The 19,487-nt window shown below is 39.0% G+C and overlaps 1 protein-coding gene across 9 annotated transcripts in view; it reads left to right on the forward strand.

Annotated features, from left to right (window-relative positions):
* NEO1 (neogenin 1) overlaps positions 1-19,487 on the forward strand; it is a 239,511-nt gene that overhangs the window by 185,123 nt on the left and 34,901 nt on the right. For all 9 annotated transcript variants that reach the window (XM_027553167.1, XM_027553159.1, XM_027553165.1 and 6 more), the window contains exons 10-16: positions 1,035-1,183; positions 1,567-1,705; positions 4,566-4,615; positions 5,563-5,710; positions 8,740-8,850; positions 9,918-10,112; positions 17,251-17,346. In XM_027553167.1, coding sequence (XP_027408968.1) covers positions 1,035-1,183; positions 1,567-1,705; positions 4,566-4,615; positions 5,563-5,710; positions 8,740-8,850; positions 9,918-10,112; positions 17,251-17,346 — 888 coding nt within the window. The remainder of the gene's footprint in view (positions 1-1,034; positions 1,184-1,566; positions 1,706-4,565; positions 4,616-5,562; positions 5,711-8,739; positions 8,851-9,917; positions 10,113-17,250; positions 17,347-19,487) is intronic.

The raw sequence follows: 19,487 nt of genomic DNA on the forward strand, positions 1-19,487 counted from the left end.
TTCTTAACTTCTCAGCCTCATCCATAAGTAGGGATGATAATAGTATCTGTCTCATTTGGGTTTGTGTGAAGATTACGTAAATATAATTTAAATGTAAAACATTTAAATGTAAAGCACTTAATGCTGGACTGATAGCAAACATTCAATAAATGGTAGCTCTTTTTAAAATGAGTGTTTATCTAGTCTTATTCCCTTGCTGTTTTTCTTCTGTGCATGTGTTCATATGTTCATTCTAAAGGCAAATCTGGTCATGTCTTGTTATATTCCCGCTCGTAATTTTTCAGTAATTATCTAACACCTACAAGAAATAATCCAGACTCAGAGCAGGGCCTTATCTGGCTCTTGTTATCCTTTATAGCATTCTGTATCCTATATCTATTCCCTGTTTCAGCCTGAACCATGTAACACTGTCTTCTCACCTGTCACCCCCATTGACCAGAGTACTATCTCCCTTGATGTCTCAGAAAACTGTTAATTCTTTCTGCTCCCTAAAAGTCTACTTCAGTCCTTCCCTTTCCTAACGACCCTGCCCAGAGCAAAATTATGTACTATCTCCTTTCCATTTTCATTACAGTTGTTGCCTAATCTGCCAGCACTTTTATGATCTTCTTTGTAACTGTATGTCTGACTTCACTCTAAACTGGAGTTCTCTGTGGGCAGGGCCTCTGTCCACCATTCATTGTATCCCCATAGCCTGTCAAGAGAGGGCTCCTTTCTGTGATGTCTGCCTATATGTGCTGCAGTCCTGCTGCAAAATAGGATTTTATAAACCACAAGAATTCTTCAGTGTTCACTTTTTTCTTTGAATAAATTGGAGATATTTCACAGATAATTTTTGGTTTTGCAGTCATAAAGAGGGAAATCGTTTAATTATATATTATCCTGAAACCTCTTGAATCAAATCACTTGTTTTCTTAGTTTAACTGTTTTTATCGTTTTGAAAACATAGCCAGGGTGCCGTTATTGCTGAGAGTGGTCTTGAGGGGTACAATAAATTTTATTTATATCTTGCCATCTTGAAATCTTCCTTCTAGTTCAGCTCCCTGGCCCAGCACCTAACATCCGAGCCTGTGCAACTTCACCGACTTCTATCACTGTCACCTGGGAAACACCGTTGTCTGGAAATGGGGAAATTCAGAATTACAAACTGTACTACATGGAAAAGGGGACTGATAAAGAACAGGTATAATATGAAGCCCTTTTTTAATGCATTGATTGGAGTAGTAGATTTGAAGTATATTTCAAAAACTCAATACCTGCTTGTCTAGAAATCTGAGGAAAAAATATGCATAAGAAATGATGAGTTGATAAATTCTGTTTCTTAGTACCAAGGTTCATTCTGCAGTTTTTGCCATCAACGGTCACTAAACATTATTAAGAAGTATTTCTCAGCAAATTGCCAGTGTTTATGATAAATTTGCTTTGACTATTGAAATAACGTTCTATAAGAGGGACAAAAATCTGCATTATGTCAAATATAGAATTTGTATAGTTAATTATTTGCTTCATTTCTTTTGGCTTATATATATATATGCACATACATATATATGTTTTATTTTACTCAAGGATGTTGATGTTTCGAGTCACTCCCACACCATTAACGGATTGAAAAAATACACGGAGTATAGTTTCCGAGTGGTGGCCTACAATAAACATGGTCCTGGAGTCTCCACACAAGATGTTGCTGTTCGAACTTTTTCAGATGGTGAGTTTGCTTCCTCTGGAACAGAATACCGAGCTTGGGGGCCCTGGTGGCATAGTAACAAGATCAGGGCTTCAATATCAAGAAGATTTGGTTCACATACCAGTTCTGGTAGTGTGACTTCAGTCAAGTCACTTTACATGTCTGAGCATGGTTCCTTACATGTGAAATTTAGATAATACCAGCTTCATTGGGTGGCTATAAAAATCCATTGAGAGGTCATAGGACATGTAGTACCTGGTACTTGGATAGCTCCTTGGTATTTTATTTTTAGTAGATTTTTTTGTATAAGTGAGTATTATTGCTTGTTCATAGAACAGATCATCCAAGGCTATTGGAGGGCTGCCCTTACTCTACATAGCAATTATATTTCCATGCCAAATAGGTCTTTTAACTCCTCAATATTTTGTGACAGTTTATATCTCACTGTTATTTGCTTAGACCCATGACCTAAAGCAGTGGTTTTCAAAGTACAGCTTACCAGTGAAACTGAGTAGGTCAAGACCCACATTTTTTTAAAAGATATTTTTAGAGTAGAACAGAAAATAACAGTTCATTGCACTTAATGTATATATTGTATCCTGAAACTCAGCTAAATCCAAATATTTCAAAAATGTCTTTTTCTTAAAAATGTGTGTACGTGTTATAGCCTTTACACTGAATGTCTAAACAAGTTTTAAGAGCTGTAGTTTGACTCTTTTAAACAAGGGGTGAGACATCACATCACCATCAAAGGAGCAGACTGGCATCATGTAATGTGCTGCATCAAGAAAGACGTAGCTTCGTCTGTCTCACCTGTGCTGTGTCCCTGCCAAAAACGTTCTAAGTGTGATCGTGATGGAACAGCTAGACATACATCCAAATTGGTGGGCATTCTGCAAAAAAATAGACTAGCTTGAATTCTTAGAAAATATTAGTCTCATGAAAGAAACGAAAAAGGGGAGTCATTATAGGATTAAAGAAAAGTAAAGACATATAGAATAAAATAAAATATGTATAATCTTTGATTCCTGAATCTGGGAATAAAACCAGTATAAAGACACTCTTGGTACAATTACTTAATAATTAGGTGGGTATAGTATCAGTCAGTATTAAAACTTAGATACGTTTGTAGGTATATTAGATAGTAGTTTTGTGCTGATTAGATTTTAATGTGATCATTGTATTATAATTTTGTTGGAGAATGTTTTCTTAGGAGATACATACTGTAGTATTTAGGGGTGAAGTATCATAATGACTGTAACTGTCTCTCAGCTCTCCAGAAACAATATGTAGATAGATAAATATGTATAAATATAATGAGAGAAATAAAGCAGATGCAGCAGAATATTAACAAGTGGTAAATGCAGGAAAAGAGTGTATGGTGTTCATTGTATTCTTCTTGCCACTCTTTGCACTTGACATTTTTCAGGATAAAAAGTTAATGTGGACTGTATTTTGGTTAGCCTGTGTTTAACATAGGCTTTTAAATCTACCCATGAGCCACTTCTAAGTGCATCAAGTGGGTTGGCATGCTGACTGCAGTGCCTGTTGCAGGAACTGAATATGTCTCAGCGTGGTTGGTTAAGGGCAGCACTTCAGAGGAAGAGAAATCTTGGTTCTTACACCAGTTGAAACAAATACCTTGAGCAAGTTAACTCCCCTGAGCTGCAGCTGTAGTTTGTCATCTGTAAAGTGAGATAATAATAGAAACTCCTTTGTAGGATTGTTGTGAGGATTAAACTACCTGCCATGTAGGAGCATGAAGCAGATCTTAGCCGTGATGGTGGTGGTGATGATGAAAGAGAAGAAGACAGCAACAACAATTATGTTGGTGCCTCTGCAGCTGAGTCAGAGGTTCTTAAAAAGGAGATGACTGAAACCATCCACGGACTTTTTTCAGAACACAAATGGAGAAGTCCTTCTCCAGACCCTCTGAATCTCTGGGTTGAGAGATCTCTATCCTCTCTATCCTCCAGAAGACTACACCACAGTGGGCACTGAGTTATGTGTCTGGTCACCAGGTATCAGAATGGAAGGGAGAAATTTCCATGTATGGATTAGGAGAGAAAAGCTAAAGTCAGCATTTTGTGGTTGGAGAAGAAACTAATTAGGTTTGCTTAAATTTTTTTTCTTTCTATAGTTACTACAAAAGAAGACACTAGAGGGCATATGTACACTAAACTTTGAAATACCCTGTCTTATGTTCTAATATGTGAGAAACTAGTTATACAGCTGTTTTGTAACTAATAGTCCCAAACCTCTCACATCTGAATGAGTATTTCCTGCTATATAGTTGCCTTCAGAAGCCAAATGGTTACTTAACTGGACTTCCATTGTTTAACAACTCTTGGCTCTCCTCGAAACTGCCTTCAAAACCAGTTTAGGAACCCCACAAGAAAGCCAAGGTCGTTGATTTGTGTACATCACACTTTGGACTTGTAATGATACCCAGCCGATTCACTTCCCATAGTCATTAGGCTCATTTCCAGAAATTGTACCCCAAAATAAAGATAGCTATTCCCAGGAATATTCAGAAGAATACATTAAAGGTTCAGAATATAATTGGGCTCTAGAAAAGTTTAGAGTCATCATCATAATCCTTGAAATAAGGTATCTGACTTCCCAAAGGTATATCCTGACTTGGGTATGGATGTGTGTATATGTGAATGTGTCTCATTTTAAATGACTTATATATGGCCACACCTTATCCAAATACTGCTGTCAACATGAGGACACTGGCTCCTGGGTTAGCCTTTCAGGTTGCGTATCTGTGTTTGAGATGCTCATTTGTATAAGGTCTGGCCAAGAACAGTCACATGATGTAATTGAAATTAAAAATTTTTTTTTCATTTCCTTTCTGTTTTTTTTTTGGTCTGTGCAGTTCCCAGTGCTGCTCCTCAGAATCTGTCTTTAGAAGTAAGAAATTCAAAGGTAAAACTTTATCTTGCTGTTGTTCATTTTTACTGGTAGCCTGTTAGGCCTCAGGAGGGCTTATAAAGAGGGAGATTCTCTATCAAAACAATCATAATCAAGCAGAGAAAGAAAGTGACATAGATATTACACTTGCCAGTTTAAAGCTGGACTTAGACGCCAACTTTGGTTTATTATGTTTAATTTTACTGCCTTTCTCTAATGCCAAAATTACTTTAGCCTTTCTGCAAGTATACTGCTGTTACTATGTAAACCGTGGTGTTATAGACCTTCAACATCCAGAACCTTGGTGATGCAGTTTATGATACTGGAGCCATTTAGTCCTGTGAGGTGAACCCAGAGTGAGTCAAAGGCAGACATCTGTCCTATGGTTGCACTGCTGTAGCCAGCTCTCCTGGGCAAGTTCACTGTGCCCTGAAGACCACGTGTGCCTCTCAGATGCCCAGAGCCCCTCCTGGGCTGCATAGACAACTGAGACAGGCAGTCCTTTCAAAAAGTAATCTGGGACTCCTTTTCTTTTAAGAAACAATCAGCTGATAATTAACAGTCCCCTCTTTGAAAAGTTTTAGACAGAAACTATCTAATTTCACTCTTCTTACAGTAGAGGTAGAAGAGAACCTAACACTGATTTACTTCCTCATCCACATGCCTCTGGCCTCATGGTTTCCTTTGGAAACTTTCCTGAGACTTTTGCCCGGTATCTTCACTAGCAAAATAGATCAGGTGCCAGAGTGCACTCCCCACAAATACAGTCTCCCCATTCCATCTTTGAGGGTTTTAAAATTTTAAACTATCTTTGAGTGATTATCAAATAGCTTAGTAATAAAACTCTGAACACTCTGTTGCCTTTGTATTCCTTCTCTTACACAGTGAATTCAGGGTAGTAATACGTAAAACAGGACCAAGATTTGATATATTGTCTTTCCCTCTAATCTTGTGTTTCCTAGAGTATTGTGATTCACTGGCAGCCACCTCCTCCAGCCGCACAAAATGGAGAGATCACTGGCTACAAGGTTCGCTACCGAAAGGCTTCCCGAAAGAGTGATGTCACTGAGACCTTGGTGTCTGGGACACAGCTGTCACAGCTGATTGAAGGTAAGCTGCTTTGCATGTAGGCAAAAGCTCAAAGATAGTCTCTCTCTCAAACTTTGAATTAACGCTAGTCTAATGACTGCTCCAGGCTGTTGACTTACACAAATCAAAAATGGTTTAAAAGAATTTGTAATAGTTCAGTCAACTTCTGACCTGATAAAAATTGTAAAATATACTCTTACAGATTTTGCCTGTTCTGTGGTGAAATTATTTTAATGTATTATCCACGTAAACAAAGCTACATAAGCAAAGAATCTTACTCAGTCTAGGTGGTAGCAGAGGCCTACAAAATGATTTCTTCTAACACTGACACCACTTGGGTATCTGTGACCTGAAACAGTTGTGAATGGCCACAGCCATGCAAGGAGAACGTTTGTCCTCAAGGGTATCTTTCCATTTTCTTATTTCCTCACTTGAACCCCGCAGCTCTAAGCTGCAGGAGATAAATACGACTGCAGGAATGTTGCTGAGAAATCTCACCAAAGGAGCATTACTGCAGAACTGGTCATGGATGTTTTTAAAAGTCAGTCTGATTATACTCCAGACCCAGGTGAATAACATTTCCCAAAGATGAGGCTTTTATTTTGAATATTTAATAGTAGGTACTTATTATATACCAGTTGCGGTTCTTGTTTCTAATAAATAAAAATAGATACAGTCCTTGCCCCTGAGGAGACTATTCATTTTCTCAATGAAACATTTGATGTATAAGCAAAATACCACTTTCTTAATAAAAAGAGCCTTTTGTTTATCAAGAAAAGTCTTGCATTTTAAAATTATATTTAGATTCATTCATTTAATAGACTTTATTGAACTTTTATATAATGATGAGCAAAAGGTGTATGTGCACTTAGTCTCTCAGTCGTGTCTGATTCTTTGTGGCCCCGTGGACTGTAGCCTGTCAGGCTCCTTTGCCCATGGAGTTTTCCAGGGAAGAGTACTGGAGTAGGGTGCCATTTCCTACTCCAAGGGATCTTCCCAACCCAGATATCGAACCTGAGAAAGGAAGGTTGTTATTCTCTTGAGCATTAACTTGAAGCTGATAAGGGGAATAGTATGGGGTCCCAAGATCTTGTATTGAACAACAAATTACAGGATTTTAAGGTTTAGCCAGTAATTGTTGTTTCTTTTGTACTACTTACAGCATTTAACACATTCTGCTGTATCTTTATAATATGGATCGAGTGCCTTGGTTTTAACCTGCGAGCTTTGTAGGTCATCTTGAGGGAGAGGAGTTTAGCCTCTGTACTTACTCTCACTTTACCTACTCGTGTGCACTCTCTCCCACTTGCCCTCACTCTTACATTCCAATTCCTCAGAGGAGAGGGAATGATAACCTGATTGGTTGAATTCTTCTAGAACCTGTTTGTTAATAGTCCAGACTGTTATCTGTTAACAGTTACAGATGCCTGTGTGGCCCACTCTGGCACTTTCTGTTCAGTGTGTGCAGGAAGGAGAGAGGGGTAAACTGACTAGGGCCCAGCTATTCTGTTTCTCTTCCTGTCTTGCTGCTTGCTTGCTTGCTTGTGGACCAACACCAATCAGGATGGGCGTACAGAGAACAGGCCCACCTCTCCTCATACCATGTGACAGAATTAGCTGAGCCAGGGCTCGTCCTGCATCCTGGCCAACCTCTCTCTCAGTAGCTCTCCCTTAGGAATTTTTGTACTAGTTTCTGGCCAGTGATCCTGTTATTTGAATAATGGGAGGTGTAGGATAATTTTTCATAACCTTTATAAGACCTTTCACAATATCTGGTATCAAAATGTATGAATGTGAACTGTACACTCAAAAATGGCTTAGATGATAAATTTTATATTATATGTATTTTAACACAAAAAGAAAAAAGTTGACTGTTACTCCACTTTGTAGACTTTTACATGTATATCTTTGTTACCTTTGATACATTCTTATATCGTGTACTTCATTAGCTAATAGTAAATATGAAAGATTGCACTGTAAAAAGGCTTTATTCCTCTTTTACTTATTGTAATACTTATGAGCAAGTAGGTTGTTGAGAAATAGATTTCTAGGCCATATTTGATGCTTAAAATGTTTCTTTTGTGGTTATGGGGTGACCCAGAGAACAGAGGTAAAGTGGTAGGAGTTACACCTCTGCATTATTTTCTGGTCTTGGTTCTGAGACCAACTGACTTTGTTCCTTTGTTGTAACTCTCATTCCTTTGGGCTGTTTTTGGTCTTAGCCTCCTTAGTAACAAAATAAAGTGAAAAAGTGAAAGTATTAGTTGCTCAGTCGTGTGAGACTCTTTGTGACCCCATGGACTGTAGCCCGCCACCTCCTCTGTCCATGGAATTCTCTAGGCAAGAAGGGGATCTTCGCTACCCAGGGATTAAACCCAGGTCTCCTGGATTGCAGGCAGATTCTTTACCATCTGATCCACCAAGAAGCCCATTTTGCCACGCTCTCCTCCAGGGGATCTTCCCGACCTGGGGATGGAACACGCATCTCTTATGTCTCTGCATTGGCTGGCGGGTTGTTTACCGCTAGCACCTCCTGGAAAGCCCTCATTTCTAAGGTGCCTTCAAGCTCTTTTCAAAGGTCTAAAGTCTCCTGGGAGCTTGCTTTATTTTGTTTTGCTCTTGGATTCTTGGGCTTCCTATCTAGAGATAGGAGCTCCTCTGTGGTATATTTATGTATTGCTTGTTCTGTATTAACTTTAACTGAAATGTTACCAGGAAGAGGTGGTGGTGGTGGTGGTAGTTCAGTCACTAAGTCATGTCTGACTCTTGTGACCCCATGGACTGTAGCCAACAGGTTCCTCTGTCCCTGGGATTTTCCAAGAAAGAATACTGGAGTGGGTAGCCGTTCCCTTCTCCAGGGGGTCTTCCTGACCCAGGGATCGACCCTGGGTCTCCTGCATAGCAGGCAGGTTCTTTACCGACTAAGCCACCAGGGTAGTAGCTTTGTACTAAGATGGTAAGTGAGATACTGGCTTTAATGGGAGGTTTTAATCTTTTGTTTTTCCAAAACTCTTGTTTCATCTGTTTTTTTTAAATTGTTCGCATCGCAGGTCTTGATCGGGGAACTGAATATAATTTCCGAGTGGCTGCTCTAACAGTCAATGGTACAGGCCCAGCTACTGACTGGCTGTCAGCTGAAACTTTTGAAAGTGACTTAGATGGTAAGAGCAACAATCAGCAGGATTGGAACAGTCTGGGTACTAACTGAAGTCAAATGAGTCAAACTATAAAGGCATAGATTTTGGGGTGTATGTGGCTAAAACCTATGAATTTTTGTGGATTATACTGCTGTCGTTCCTGTAATATAGCAAGTCTCCTGAAATGTATTTTTTATAGTGGCCTTTTGAGAACTGTCCCTGTAAGTAGAACCAGAACAAGTAAAAATGTGCAGGTGCTTTAAGTCTGGCTTTTTTACCAAGGCCATTAAGTAGGCAGATGATCTAAAATTTAAGGCTGCACCCTGTAGACTGGCCTTTGTTTTAGTTACGTTTCCCTTTTCCCTTAGTCCTAGAAACCTCGCCGTTTTTCTCACCAGTTTATTCAGTGACTCCATATGAGTGTGTGTATGTTGCCTTTATCAGAGACAAGTGCTCCGCTTAAAAGGCAAAAGACCTGAGTACTTAATGTAATTCTTTGTTTACTGATTTTTAAATAGAGGTAGGAATTTATGCCTTGAGATAATGTGTGTGAACGATACTGCAAATTGCCACCTTTTAAAGCCTCTTAGTCTCCCACCATTTAAATCAGTTTATGGTTCTGAGTTTCGTATTTTCTGACTTACTGTATTAGTTTGGGGAGTAAATAACTGATATCATCACTGTCATGTGAAACGTGATCACCTGTTGACAGCAGGCTTCTATTTAGTGTGCTGTTCCTTTCTCATTCCACCTGATGGAGTGTGGTAATCAGCTGTGGGACCAAGAGGAGTGGGCAGCAGTGGAAAGACAGTTTATTTTTCTCCATTGGGAAGGCTCTTGGACCTCTTTGTCTTTCCTTCCAAATTATAATAATCCTGCAGTGTCTTGTGTTTCAGGTTGAGTTAGGCTGCAGTTAAACTGTGGCCGTACTTCACTATACATGCAGATTCTCTTTGAGAATTCTTGGCCATAATGGAAAAAAAAACTTAGCCCCAGATGATTTGGCAGAAGCCTAAACTTGCCCCAAGGACAATGAAATATTACAAAGGAAGGTGCATCTGAATCTCATCTTGCTCTCCTCTCCTTCGCAGAAACTCGTGTTCCAGAAGTGCCTAGTTCTCTTCACGTCCGCCCACTGGTCACTAGCATCGTAGTAAGCTGGACGCCTCCAGAGAATCAAAACATTGTGGTCAGAGGTTATGCCATTGGTTATGGCATTGGCAGCCCTCATGCCCAGACCATAAAGGTAGACTATAAACAACGCTATTACACCATCGAAAATCTGGGTATGTATGCTAAGTAAAGGAAGTAACTGCGGGTGTGATTTGTTTCTAACTTTTTATTGTATATTTTATTTTTATAGAAAGCTTTCAAAAATAGTACAATTTTTATTCTTCACCCAGGTTCCCCAGAGGTTAACGTTTTATCACACGTGCTTTATCTGCTGTGTACCCAATGTGTGTGCTCAGTCGTGTCTGAATCTTTGCAACCCCATGGACTGTAGCCCACTGTAGCTCCTCTGTCCATGGGGTTTTCCAGGAAAGAACACTTCGAGTGGGTTGCCATTTCCTTCTCCAGGGGATCTTCCTGACCCTGGAATTGAACCCGTGTCTCCTGCCTTGCAGGCATACTCTTACCACTGAGCCACTGGGGAAACGCGTTTTGTCTGCTATTTGTACCTGATTTTGTTTTATCTCTCTCAGAACCATTTGAGAGTAATGATGCCCCTCCACCCACTAATGCTTTAATGTCCCTTTCCTTAAAATGAGGGCATTTTCTAATATAATCACAGTGCAGTTATCAAAATCAGCAAATTAACTGTGAGACACTATCTATAGACTTCATTTATATTTTGCTAGTTGTCTCATCAGTGTCCTTTGTAATGAAAGAAAAACACTGTTTTCTGGTGCAGGATCTCATGTATCTACTTAGTGTGTTTCATTAGTTTTCTTTCATATGGAACAGTTCCTTTATTTTCTCTTTTATGACTATGACATTTTTGAAAAGTACATTTATGCCTTATAGAATGACCCTTAGACCTATGTACTATTTCATCATTATATTCAGCTTACACATTTTTGGAAGGAATAGCATAGATGTGTGTATTCTTGTCAGTACACCATATCAGGAGGCAGATGAGAGCCTAATGCTAGTGACATTAACTTTAACCACTTGGTTAAAATGATATCTTCAACATTTCTCTTCTATAATGTTATTTTTTTTTTCCTTCATAACTCAAAAGTACCTTGTAGGGAAATACCTTGAGTCTTTGTAAATATCTGGTTTCTTGTCAAACTTTTACTCAGTAGTTTTATCATCTTCAGTATCATTATTATGGTGTTTCTCAAGTGGTGATTTTCTAATTCCATTATTTCTTCTGCATTTATTAGCATTCTTTGATAAAGAAGAGCTTTGCTTCTCTTCCATATTGAAGGAATGGCCAATGGGAATCTCTCTATAACTAGTTTCTCTGTCCTTTTGACATCTCCTGTCTTTATTTGAGCACTTTCTTCCTTTTTGATTCAGTAAGATGTTTCAGGCTTATCTGGTATTTTCCTAGCTTTTGCCCTTGAATCAGCCATTGCTCCTTGTTTCTTTTATAGCAAATGATATTTGGAAACCAGTATTTGAGCACTATTCATGCTCATTGTTACTAGGGTAGAAAGCCTGAGAAATCTATTAAAAAATACTACTAAAACTATAACTGAGTTTAAAAGGGCACAAGGTATAAAGTCAATATGCAGAAAGAGTTGTATTTCTACATACTAACAGTAAGCTATTTATGTGTGTGTGTGTATGTGTATGTATAGGAAATCTGTACACTGAAGAGTGGAAAATGATTGCTGAGAAAAATTAAGACTTAAATAAATGGAGATACCATGTTTATGGATTAGAGGACAGTATATTATTATGACAGTCCTCTCTAATGCAATCTCAAGTAAAATCCCAGTAGACTTTTTTCCTGGACATTCATAAACTTATTCTAAAGTTTACATGAAAAAAGTGAAGGAGCAGACATTTTTTAAAAAAGAATAAAGTTTAGAAGACCCATACTATGTGATTTCAGGACATATTATAAAGCTGCAATAACTGAGACATTGTGGTAATGTTGGTGTAAAGGTTAGGTGTTACAGATCAATGGAACAGAATAGAGTTCAGAGATAGATACATGCTCAATTGATTTTTGACAAAAATACTGACATAATTCAGTGGAAAAGAAGATAGTCTTCTCAGCAAAAGGTGCGTGAGTAATTGGATAATTCTGTGAGAAGGAAAAGGAGCCTTCATTGACTCTTACAGCATACACAGAAACAGACCTAAACAAATAACTAAAACTTCTGGTTGTTGTTGTTCAGTCGCTTGGTTGTGTCTGACTCTTTGCGACCCCATGGACTGCAGCACACCAGGCTTCCCTGTCCTTCACCATCTCCCAGAGCTTACTCAAACTCATGTCCATTGAGTCGGGATACCGTCCAACCATCTTGTCATCTGTCATCCCCTTCTCCTCCTGCCCTCAATCTTTCCCAGCATTAGGGTCTTTTCCAGTGAGTCAGTTTTTCGCATCAGGTGGCCAGAGTATTGGAGCTTCAGCTTCAGCATCAGTCCTTCCAATAAATATTCAGGGTTGATTTCCTTTAGGATTGGCTGGTTTGATCTTCTTGTTGTCCAAGGGACTCAAGAGTCTTCTTCAACACCACAGTTTGAAAGCATCAGTTCTTCAGTGCTCTGCCTTCTTTGTGGTCCAACTCTCACATGCACACATGACAACTGGAAAACCCATAGCTTTGACTATACAGACCTTTGTCAGCAAAGTTATATCTCTGTTTTTTAATATGCTGTCTAGTAGAATACAGAAAAAAAATCTATGTGACTTTGGGGTACACAGGGATCTCTTAGGATACAAAGAAGTACAAATTAAAAAAATGAAAAATGAATAAATTGGGCTTCATCAAAATTTAAAACTTCTACTTGGAAAGAGACCTGTGAGATGAAAAGGTAAACCACAGACCAAGAGAAAACACTCATCATTCAAGTATCTGACAAAGAATTTGAGTCTGGAATATGTTCTAAAAATTTCTTTAAAAACTCAGAAGATAATAGTCCAATAAAAAGGTAGGAAAAAGATTTGGATGGACAGTATACCAAAGAAGATGATATATGAGTGGACAGTAAGCACATGAAAAGATTCTCAACTTCATTAATTATCAGAGAAATGCAGATAAAGCCACAATAAAATATCACTACACAACCTCTAAAACTGCCAAAATTTAATAGACTGATAATACCAGATATCAGCAAGGATGCAGAACTGGAACTCATACTTGCTGGTAGACACGTATGAAGGTACAACTGCTCTAGAAAACAGATTGGAGGTTTCTGAAAAAGTTGACTATACAATCCAACATTCCCACTCATAGTTACTTAACCAAGAGAAATAAAGATGCATATCTTCACAAAGATTTCTACACAGATGTTCATAATTGATTTATAATAATCTAAAGGGGGTAAACAAGTTAAGTGATGAATTGTACTATATCCATACAATGGAATACTGCTGCTGCTGCTGCTAAGTCGCTTCAGTCGTGTCCGACTCTGTGCGACTCCATAGACAGCAGCCCACTAGGCTCCCCTGTCCCTGGGATTCTCCAGGCAAGAACACTGGAGTGGGTTGCCATTTCCTCCTCCAATGCATGAAAGTGAAAAGTGAAAGTGAAGTCGCTCAGTCGTGTCTGACTCTTAGCAACCCCATGGACTGCAGCCTACCAGGCTCCTCCGTCCATGGGATTTTCCAGGCAAGAGTACTGGAGTGGGTTGCCATTGCCTTCTCTGACAACGGAATACTAGTCAGCAATTAAAAGAAATGGGTTACAGGTACACTCAACGACATAACAAATCTCACAAACATTATGCAGAGCAAAAGAAGCAAAACACAAGAGAGTACGTACTGTGTTAATACATTTTCATGAAATTGCAGCATGTGTGGCCCTTATAGTGACACAGCAAGATGAGTGGGTGACTAGAAAGCAAGGAGGTGGGATTGACTGCAGTTGACTGGCAATAGGAGGACTCTTCAGAGTGTTGGGAATACGTGGTCGTGATTTGTTTTTGTTGTTTAGTGCTAAGTAGTAGACTCTTAAACAAGTATATGTATTTGTCAAAGCCAAAAAGGTACATATAAATGGGTATATTGTGTTATATATAAATTATTACCTCAAAGGTGAGTTACAAAGCCAACATTTTGAGAAACAGTAATATTTTATAATAGAAAATGAACTGATTTAGATAGGCATATTTTTCCAAATTAGATATCATTATTGAGATCTTTCTTTGAAAGGCTTGCCTTTTAATTTAGAATCTTCCCTGACCAACCTTTTTTATTCAAATTTATTTGTAAATATCTTTCCTAAGGACAGTTTTAAGTGTCTGATAAATTACTTAGGGCTTCCCTTGTGACTTAGACAGTAAAGAATCCACTTGCAACGTGGGAGACCTGGGTTTGATCCCTGGGTTGGGATGATCCCCTGGAGAAGGAAGTAGCTAGCTACCCACTCCAGTATTCTTGCTGGGAGAATCCCCATGAACAGAGGAGTCTGGTGGGCTATAATCCATGGGGTCACAAAGAGTTGGACACAGCTGAGCGACTAGGCACAAGAACAAGCGATAAATTACTTAGGGTCATCTTTTCTGGTAGAAGATAAGCAGCAATTTAATGCTTTAGTCAAAAACAGAGTAGCCTTTTTCCTTTCAAGAAGAAACAGCACAGCTAACCTGGGAAGTGTTCCCCACATGAACAGTCTTATAAGGCAGTTGTAGGAGAGCAAAGGAATAGGCTAGGATAAAAATACTTCTGTGGTCATCCACTCCTACTGTTTCCTTTACAAAACTACTGAAATGAAAATCCTCTTTCAGTCTAACAGGAGAAGGAAAGTAAAACACAGGAAACAGAAGCGTTGAAGTGGAGTGTGTTCAGAGGAGGAGGAGGTGGTAAGGCACAGTGGAGCAGGCAGGGAAGAAGCCTGACTTGTACTTGAAAGACTGAGGGAGAATAGTGATTGGAAACAAGAGCTGAGAAGGAGCCCTGCCTGTGCTGAAGGCAGTAGACATACTTTAGTAGTAAAGAAGGTGCACACTGAGAAGCAGCAAAAAAAATTGATGTGGCATAAAGTAAAATAAACTTGCAGTATTTATCAGATAGATTTAAGATACATATAATGTTGAACAAAAGAAAAGTCAGTGGAGTGGAGAAATACACATAAGAATGCATTTATTAATCAAACTAGAGCTCTCTCTGAGCTTCAAATCTATATAAACATCTGCTTGCTGGGTATCTGTACTGGAATATGATAAATCATGATAGAATATCTTATAGTCTATCATAATTTAATCAAAATTAAAGTTAGTATCTTCTGCAGACTTTCACTCAATCAGCAAATACCCCAGACACTGTGCTAGAAATAGAGCACAATAGAAATAGAGAATCAAGCAGATGTGATTCCAATGATTAGAGATAATATAATTTTTAAATAATTTAAATTTTTAGAATGCTGAGGAGGAGAATTGAGATGCTACAGGCTATGTATTTAAAGAGGTCATCCAGTCTGGGATGGCCCCTTTCAGATGCACGGGCAGTGTCTGAGTAAATAAGAGTGTTGTATGTCTGCAGCATAGGGGACAGATTACACAGGTTACAATCTGCTGCACAGGTTACAACCCAGTCGTAGGAGAGCGTACACCACTCGGTGGACTCAGAGCTGGCCAATAAAGAGTGAGCACAGGGAATGAGGCAGGGTGGTGGGAGGCATGTAGGTAGCATCAGCAGGACTTGATCACTTATGTAAGGAAGGAGGGAGAGAGAGGTCTTAACGACTCCCATGTTTTTGGCTTGAACAACAGCATGCATAGTCATGCCATTTATGAACTCGAGGGAAAACTGGAGCAGATCTGAAGGGGCGGAGCAAGGGGAGAGAAAGAGAGATTTGAGACATCCAAGAGATGGAGATGCCCAATAGACAGTTGAACAGGTCTGGTGCTCAGAAGAAAAGTCAGGACTAATTTGCATTGGATCACACATGTATGCTAATCCAACCAAGGAAATGAATGGAAGCACATGGGCAGAGAGTGAAGAGTAGGACTAGAAGGGGGCCTAGAATCAAGTCTGGAAAATGTGTATTGTGATTCTTCTGTCCCCAGTCTCAATGAATGGCATCACCTTCTACCACGTTGTCCATATCAGCACCTTTTCCTGCCAGTCAAGTACTAACTCTTATTTATTCCATTTGTTGTCAGTTCTTTCTCACACTGGAAGACCAGGTACCTTTATATATTGCTCAATGGTATCTAGAAAATGGGCCAACAAGCAGCTTTTGAAGAAATGAAGGCCACTTGAGGTGTGGCCACCTTGAAAAACTGCCCAGCTTTACCAGAAGTGAGTGGTGTGGGTCAACTCCCCACCCTACAACGCTTCAGTGGAACCCCAGTCTTCATTTTGAGACTAGACTCTTGAAGTACCTGTACTAAACCTTGCCTGGATCAGGAATGTGATAAAGCGGAGTCTTCCAGATTTGCCTTAGCCAATAGGAGAATAAATGCTATTCCAACTATATAATATCCCTCTTTTTCACCAAATCTAACTAGCAGCATTTTACATGATCATCATCTTACCCAGTTGAAAGCCTGGGCCATGTCTTCTCCAACCAAGAAGTCTGCATGAAAGCTAGATGAGGTTGGCATCCCAGAGAGTTAAGGACCGTCAACGGTTAACTGGTTTAACAGTTTCTCTCCTACTTCTCTAGCTTGGCTGTTCCAATCGCTGCCTCCTTCTGAGAAGGAATGGGGTTTGTTTAAGTCCAAGCTGCACCTGTGGGATTCCAACACATGGAAATCCTACGTATTCTTTTTAATCCAGACTCTTCTCTATACAGTAACATCACTAAACCACTGATGACTTGAAGCCAAGAGAAGATTCAGGAACAGTCTCCCTTGCTTCTGGGACTACAGGAAGTTGATCCCAGCCAGTTTTTCTATAACCTGTATGCTCCCATTTCCATTCCTCCCCACCCCTCAGAATAATCCCACATAAAAAAATTTTAAAGTATGACCTGGTTTTTTTTTGAGACTTCCCTGGTGGCTCAGATGGTAAGAGCATCTGCCTACAATGCGGGATACCCAGGTTCAATCCCTGGGTCGGGAAGATCCTCTGGAGAAGGAAATGGCAACCCACTCCAGTATTCTTGCCTGGAAAATCCCATGGACAGAGGAGCCTGGTAGGCTACGGTCCATGGGGTCGCCAAGAGTCAGACACGACTGAGCGACTTCACTTGACTCGGCTTTTATTACAATTAAGATTATACACAGTCATCTGTGAATGTTTAAAATTCTGTAGTGAGAGTTTTTTACATGTCTCCACTTGTTTCTTTCCTTCAGATCCCAGCTCTCACTATGTGATTACCCTGAAAGCATTTAACAACGTAGGTGAAGGCATTCCCTTGTACGAGAGTGCTGTGACCAGACCTCACACAGGTAAGGTATCCTGTCCATCCCTGGTTGTCCGCGTATTTTCCTGCAGCTTAAGTAGAATGTTAGCATGAGGCCTGCCCCGTGGGTGTCAGTGGAAGGAAAAGGATATGGCAGTTTAGGGTGAGGCCTCATAGGAGGGTAAATGGGCTTTCAACACGGAAAGTTCTGTTAAATCCTGCTTTGCTTTTTAGAAAATATTAATCCTGTCATGTAAACACATCTATGTAATTGTATAGCACATGTTTTTAATATGTTGGGATCTAGAAAGCGTAGTCATGAGAGAGTTAAAAGTGATTTTTCATCTTTTAGTCATGTGAGTTATAACTAAAAGGAGAAAAAAGTTAAAGGATCTCCATATCTCTGAGAAAATATATAGGTTATTAATGGAATAAATGTATTAGATTGATAAATCCAACATTTTCTTTATTAGTACTTGAATTAGTTGGGAAAGTATTTTTCTATGTGCTTTTTATAAGATTTATTTATATAGACAGCATAAAGCTATATGTACCATCCATTTGATAAACTGTAAATTTATTACCAAAGAGACCAAATATTTATTACTTTTCTTTGTAATTTATCTATTAAAATATCTTTAAAAGAATGATGTAAAATTTCTGTAGATATGTAAAACATGATGTAGATCTAGATCTGAATGAGAAAATTTACTGAAGTGAATATATTAGAATTGTAAATTTTTCTAAATGGTACTGGAAATCAAAGAATGTATCGCTTTCAGTAATATTCTTTTGTTTCTCAAAACAAAATTGTGACTCTGTATTGCCTGCTGTGTATTCTGGATGCTTTGCATACAGTACGGATTTGGCATTATTCATTTTAAAAAGATAATCTCTGTCGCCTGTTTTTATGCTTTTACTTACCAAGATCAATACCATTACTGCATATTTGATAGTTCTGTCTTCTGCTCCTGCGTGCTTACAATTTATAAGTTCTTTTAAAAATAGCTTTGGTATGTCAGAAAAGAAAAAACATAAGATGAAAGAGAATATTTAAATAAAGGGTTTGCTACTTTCTTAAATCAGTCTGTAATAGGGAAAAAACAAATTTGGAATTATTTTCTCTTATGTGATTTAAAAATATAGCGTGGCTAGAAGTACACAAGAGGAAACGTTCATAAGTCATGTTACCTAGCTGTCTTTTCTAAGAGTTGTTACAATAAGAAAAAATCTCGCAGTCTTAGTGACTTTTGCACCTGAAGGTGCATTTTCTTTGGCTAATTGGTATGTGTCCTGATCTTTGAACAAAGCCCTTGATTATTATGTGTGCTGTTCTGTTATTTTCAGTGTTCATTGGGTAGGAAATACACAGATGGAGATTATTGCTTTAGCTTGGCAATTATTCATAAATAAGGCCCCTGCTGTCTCAGATTTTAGGTTATAGGAAGGACTAGTCACCATAGCTAAATGGGATACCCATTTTAAGACCTTCACTTAAAATAAATCAGTGTGTGTGTACTTAAGTACCTGACCGAGAGCTGGGAAAGCGCGTTGGATGCTTCCCTATTACCGCGCATCGTGGTGCCTTTGGGCTTGTTCCGGCCTTGTTTTGACGGTGCTGCTTAGAGAATATGTCTGTTGCATATGGTTCAGGACAGCACATGAGTATAGACTTTTCCTTCTATCAAAAAGTGCTCTGATTTCTTAAGTTCATAAAGCTGTGTCACTTAAATCCTTAATAGCTGGGGCATTTCCCCAAAACTGATTGGGATTAATCAGTGGGTTGTTTTCTGAGTCTACTGGGAAAAGTATAAAATACTCCCGCATGTTATCAGCTTACCTTTCCTTCATGAAGAGTAATGCCCTTGGATTCCCTTTGCTTTACTTGAATGTAAGCCATGTTGTGGTACTGCTTTTAGACCCTGGGCATCAGCAGATCTGAATTGGACCCTGTGTGGGTTTCAGATACACCCAGTTCCAAGACCAGGCTGAGTTTCCACTGGCTGATATTCAAATTCAGATTTTAGAGGAGAGGCCCTTACATGTCCAGTGTGATAAGCAACATCCCCAAAAATTCAACCACATTCACTGAAATACCAAAATAGATCATGAGCTTTGTGTTACTTATTTAGGAAAAATACCCTTGATTTTAGAAGCAGTTTTCTTCTTTTAGTGATCCTTTTTGGA

This window comes from Bos indicus x Bos taurus, chromosome 10 (genome assembly GCF_003369695.1).
Source record: "Bos indicus x Bos taurus breed Angus x Brahman F1 hybrid chromosome 10, Bos_hybrid_MaternalHap_v2.0, whole genome shotgun sequence".
Classification (NCBI taxonomy): Eukaryota; Metazoa; Chordata; class Mammalia; order Artiodactyla; family Bovidae; genus Bos; species Bos indicus x Bos taurus.